The sequence below is a fragment of the Epinephelus moara genome, chromosome 19, assembly GCF_006386435.1.
Source record: "Epinephelus moara isolate mb chromosome 19, YSFRI_EMoa_1.0, whole genome shotgun sequence".
Lineage (NCBI taxonomy): Eukaryota > Metazoa > Chordata > Actinopteri > Perciformes > Serranidae > Epinephelus > Epinephelus moara.
Window position 1 is genome coordinate 30,452,687 of NC_065524.1, and position 5,458 is coordinate 30,458,144.

Here is a 5,458-nt window from a genome sequence, read left to right on the forward strand (position 1 = left end):
ATATTTCTTCAGGGAGTGCAGTTAGTTACAGTGTGGGCTCCATGCTTACTCCAACAGCTTGTCAGACCATCACAAAGGGGCGGGGCTTAGCAAAGGGTCAACTGGTCCTCACAAAATCAATTCAGTAAAACAAAAACTGTATTTGGTGTGCTTCAAGCTGTTTTTGTTTCGCTAATTTGCAGTAGGTACACGACACTGTGGACCCATCAGACACAGTAGAGACAACTGTGCTCCCTCGAAACATAGTGATTGCACATGAAAAGAAAAGTTCTGCCATTTTGTCTTCTTAAAAGTGTGCTGAATTAACTATTAGCAGCTCCTGTTTGCAGTGTACTCATGGATGTTCAGATCACTGGATTACTCTGATACCACAGCAAACTTTAAAACATGAAGATTCTCAAGGAAGTTCTACAGAGACAACAGTGTCCATCAACAGCACGATAAAATATCAAGTGTTTTTATTGAGCGAAATCAAAAGAAAATAAGTTCACAGTGAACATTTTGCAGATGTTTTGAAGTGAGTGGGTTTACAGTGGATTAATAAACAACTGCACCTCCACTTTCTTTTCTCTCTTCAAAGCTTTTCCAGTAATAAATATCAATGCTCTACAAACTCTGAAATATATTTCCATGTACCCTGTTCAATCTCTGTTCCTCCCTCACTGAAGGACAGCTGATCACACACTCAAACATCACAAACCTTCTGTCACACAGAGAGGAGGCTTTCACACAGGGAACCTGCAGCTCTGCTCTTCATCCTCTGAGACGTTTGTCTCACAGATCAAAACATTGATTTAAAGGGGTGACTGTATTTTTTGAGTTGAACCCAGTTTTCCAAGTTAAGTGACTAATGTGGACAACAGCTTTTAAAATTGTCAAGTTACAAGTCAAACATGGAGCAGAAACACAGTCAGGATAATGTGTCAGTGGTGTCATCTGCTCAGCGACTTCCCAATGTATCTCATTAAAGTCTCACAAACATCACATCCTGCATCTCAATAAACCTGTCAGTACTCCAGAGTTCGTTTTGCATCTTCCAATTTCTTTATCAATCCTCACAATTATGAAAAAGCTGGAAAATGTGCAGCTCTTCATCCCAATTGACATCAAACTTCCACCCTCTGCACGCAAACATCTTTTATGGGGCTCCTGCAGACAGCAGCTGGTTACAAGCACACAGGGCTGAATCCTGACAACAGCAGGGAGATTCAAAATGTGACGGACGAGCAAACAGAAAATAAATTCCTCTGTTAGCCAGAGCAGCTCACAGAATGAGCCTCAACACCTGAATTACCAACAAGCAGCAAACAAACAGAGGTCGAAGGTCAAGGATCACAGTATCCTGACAACACATGCAGCAGATTCAAAGCGGACAGTTAGAGGAGTGTTTCTCTCCCTCTGTGTCTCTGACTCTATTCAGAGAGTCGAGGCTGTGAAACCAACACCAGCTCCAGTTTTAGGCCTCTGGCTCTGCTTTCGACCTCCCTGACAAATTGTGGCAGCCGTCACGCCCTGCAGGCCTCAGCCTGACAGGCTTCACATGTGCTTCTGAATCATCCACAAATGATCATCAAAACCATCCTCACAGAACAGGAAAGAGGCGGAAACGGGCAACCAACATGAAACAGGAAGCAGATGACAGAAAACAAACAGCAAAGCAGAATTAAAGGATGATTCCACTGTTCCTCCAAAGGATACCATATTTGTTTTATGTAGTTGCATGTGTTTTCTGTCCTTCGGTGCAGCCATTGGCTTCCATTCATTTAAATAAACCATAAAAATCAACTTCTGAAGTTGGAACTGAAATGACATAATTGTCATTACAAACTTTTACAAAAATATCAACAAATCTCCTTATCAAATAATTTATGTCTGAAACTGACTCCTTAACATATATATTTTTAAAGCACTTAAAAGTGTTTGAAAGGTGGTATACAAACAAAACTTCCTTAATCGAACCTTGGCCGCTGCAGCCTATTGGGCGCACCCGCCACCAGGTGAGCTAGAGGTCGCCCCGGGGGGCATTTTATTTTGATAGAGGACAGAAGTGAGAAGACAGGAAATGAGGACATGCAACAAAAGTCCGCAGCAGAACACCAACCAGGGACATCGCAATTACACCATCAGCTAATAAAAGAGAGAGATGACTGGTTGCTATGTACATGCAAACAGAGATCAAAATCTCATGTCGGGTGTTCGTGGAGAACGGGAAACAACAGGATCGACAGGCAGGTAATCCAGGCACTCCGAAAAAATACAGAAAAATATTATAGTGGCTAAATCGCTAAAAGAACCAACATGTTTCGACCACTGCAGGTCTTCGTCAGGGCTTTCAAATTGTTTGGAAAGCCCTGACGAAGACCTGCAGTGGTCGTCCTGGCTTTCTATATATTCTCAGAGTGCCTGGATTACAGGATCAGCTGCTTGAACCATTTGGCTACCAGGACACCCCGCCTCCATCTTTTCTGTCTCAACATTTAGTTCTCTAAGTGTTGAGACAGTAATCTAACTTTTACTTCTATTAGAAACAGAGACATTTTTGTTGTTCTGAAGATAGAACTTCAGGACTCAGTTAGGGACAGAAAAACTTGATAAAAAGACTTTTTTTTACACTGTTTAAGATTTGAAAACACTTGACGAAGTTAGAAACATGATGATGCACAGTGGAAAAATCTCCATACTCCATCAAATACCACCAGGACTTGTTGACTTTTACAAAAGAGACACACGTCCTTCAACCAAACACAGACAGCAGACACAGCAAGTGTACGTGCCGATGGATGTGTTGCAGGTGAGATGAAAAAGTGTTTAATAAATCCATCTCTTACCCTCGAGATAGTCAGCGGCATGTTGAAGTCCTTCCCCCCCTGCAGCCTGAAGCCCCAGGGGCCGGGGCCGGGCAGCGACACAGTGTAGGTGCTCATTCTTCCAGACGACTAAATGATCCTCCGAAATGGACGACGGCGATTAAACCAAATTTGAAAATTTAAAAAACCCCACAGCTGCTGGAGGAATGGGAGGAAGGGCCTGCGCCGAGTAGCCTCTGAAAGAAGACAAAGATATGAGACAGGTGAAATGATGAAGACACAAACCTGAAGATGAAAGTTTAAAATGTGCGTAACACACGAACCAAAACTGTGAGAGAAAGAAAAAGCTGAGAGAGGAGACAGAAGAGGACTTGCCTGCTCAGAGGAGCTGAAGTGACAGCCTAAGAATAGCCAGAGATAGCATTGTGGGGGGTGGAGGGGTGAGGCGGGGTGAGGCAGGGTGAGGCAGGGGCAGGGGGGTTGAAGGAAAGGAGGGGGGGTGGACTTATATGGTGTGAAAGGGGACACCCGGTATGCCAGGCTCGCCGTGATTCACCGGAGCTAATATAGACCCAGCAGATACTTCTAGACTCCCTCACCCCCTGCCTCCCTCCCTCACCCCCTCATCCTGTTACGCCCAGGGTCTCCCTCGGACCCAATCAGGGGCGATGCCAGGAAACGTCTCATTATCTTCGTGGTGATAAAAGCCGAAACTGAAAGGCCACGAGTTAAGTGGCTCCGATAGCTGAAAGGTCAGCAGCAGATGAGTTGTTACAGCGAGGCTGCAGGTTTAAATCCCTCCATATGTCACTGCTGGAGTGCCTTACAGCAGGGGATCAAACCTCAAACTGCTCCTCCGGATCTGCCGGTCACCAAACAGTTTGACTGAGCTGTTTTATCTTTTTCTAGATTTATATTATTAACTCTGCTGCAACAAACAATTTGCAGATTCTTCTTTGAATCATTTTGTGTATATAACTTCATGTAGGTATGAAAAAAGGTCAAGATGACAGAGCATGTATTTTCCGTCCAACAGTCCAAGCCTAAGGCCCAGAAACACCAAACTGACATAATGAACTTGCCTGTGTCTCGGTCAAAAAGTTGCACTTGAACACACCACTAAGTCTACGGACAATGGTCAACCAGCACATACGTTCTGCGACTGCATGAGAGGTAATAACTCTCCACACCAGCAGGCAGCAGTCGTCTGTATTTGTCAGTCTTTTTTCCCATTGTCCAATCAGATGATTTGAGAGGCGGGCCTTCTCTGGTGGTCATGACAACAAGTTTACAGTTGGTAAACAATGGAGGAGAAACTAGTGGTAGCAGTTGCTGGATACCCAGAGCTATAGACCCGACGATAGACAACAGGTTGTCAAACTGCCCCTGAGTCATCCTAAATTATGCCTGGAAACAGCCATCATGGAGGAGAAGCTCCTGGACCAACAGGTGGTACTCCCCATGATCCACCCTCTTTATTAGGGTCTCATGTACCCACACAGATCTCTGTTTATCTGCTGACAGCCTCTCAGCCTCAACCAGAGCTACAGCAAGTACCCTCTGCCTCAACATTTTAGGAACTAGATACTGATTACTGTAAAAACAAAACAAAAAGAGAGACTGATTACACAGGAAGGTTAGACGTGATGGGGTGGTTGCCTGGCAACAATAAAAAGGCGCAGCAAGCATTTTTGTCACAAGTGGCATTTGATCAGGGCCTTACCGTGCACTAGTGAACAAAAATACAAACAATTACATAACAGTTTCTGCTAAAGAGCTCAATGGCTTAAGAAATATTCATCTTACCTAATATAACAAGTTTGTGTTGATTTCACTCCCTGAGATCACTGAGCTGAACAGCCAATCAAAGTGATTTCATTCATCAACGCGCTCTGACACCAATTCAACATGATGATGAATCGTTCGAAAAACAGCCAACAAGGGCCGACTGGTGCCAACACTGCGGGGCACACTGCAGAAACTCAGGTGACAGATGCTAACCCTGCATTAATTGACCAAACTGTCAATGTGTTGGTCTGTCTCTCGATACTGTCTGACTTCCTGTCTGTGGCTCTCAGCTCCAAGCCCGTTGGTTCTTACTGAAAACGTAAATCTTTAAAAACAAATTTAAAGTTTACCTGTTTAAAGTTTACTGTCAAACAAACAGAAGGAAACAGTGCATTTGTTTGGAACTATTTTCAGCGCTGGATTAATCCACATTTGGGGTGAGTGAGTACTAGTGAGTATTTGTGGCAGCAGGGCAGTGTATGAGGGATTGAGTCAAAATAAACTGGTGATGAAGGAACATGTCAGGCTGTGCAGCAGGGTGTCTCATTGATAGGGCTGCCCCCTAATAGTCAACCAAACATTCGTCGACCAGAAAGGTCATTAGTCGGAAAGATTTCATTGGTTGCTTAGTCGCAGAAAAAAAAACCCAACAAACATGAAACTCTATTAGGCAAGCCCTACACGTTGATGTGTTTTAATAGTTTTTGGATACAGTGGAGCTTCATGACACAGAGGAAGAAGATATATCAGGGTCTGACACACACACACACACACACACACACACACACACACACACACACACACACACACAGTACCTGTTAGTAGATACAGTCACTGCTGGTTTGAGTCCGAACATGAAGATG

The 5,458-nt window shown here is 44.0% G+C and overlaps 1 protein-coding gene across 3 annotated transcripts in view; it reads right to left on the reverse strand.

Annotated features, from left to right (window-relative positions):
• LOC126407280 (LIM domain-binding protein 3-like) overlaps positions 1-3,296 on the reverse strand; it is a 78,237-nt gene extending 74,941 nt beyond the window's left edge. The window contains exons 1-2 of one of the 3 annotated variants that reach the window (XM_050072097.1): positions 3,183-3,296; positions 2,829-3,043 (exon numbers count right to left, since the gene is read on the reverse strand). In XM_050072097.1, the coding sequence (XP_049928054.1) occupies positions 2,829-2,924 (96 nt within the window). In that variant the 5' untranslated portion in view covers positions 2,925-3,043; positions 3,183-3,296. Of the gene's footprint in view, positions 1-2,828; positions 3,044-3,130; positions 3,153-3,182 lie in introns of those variants that run through there. The other 2 variants (XM_050072098.1, XM_050072100.1) reach the window with 2 other exon arrangements.
• Positions 3,297-5,458: the final 2,162 nt, after the last annotated feature.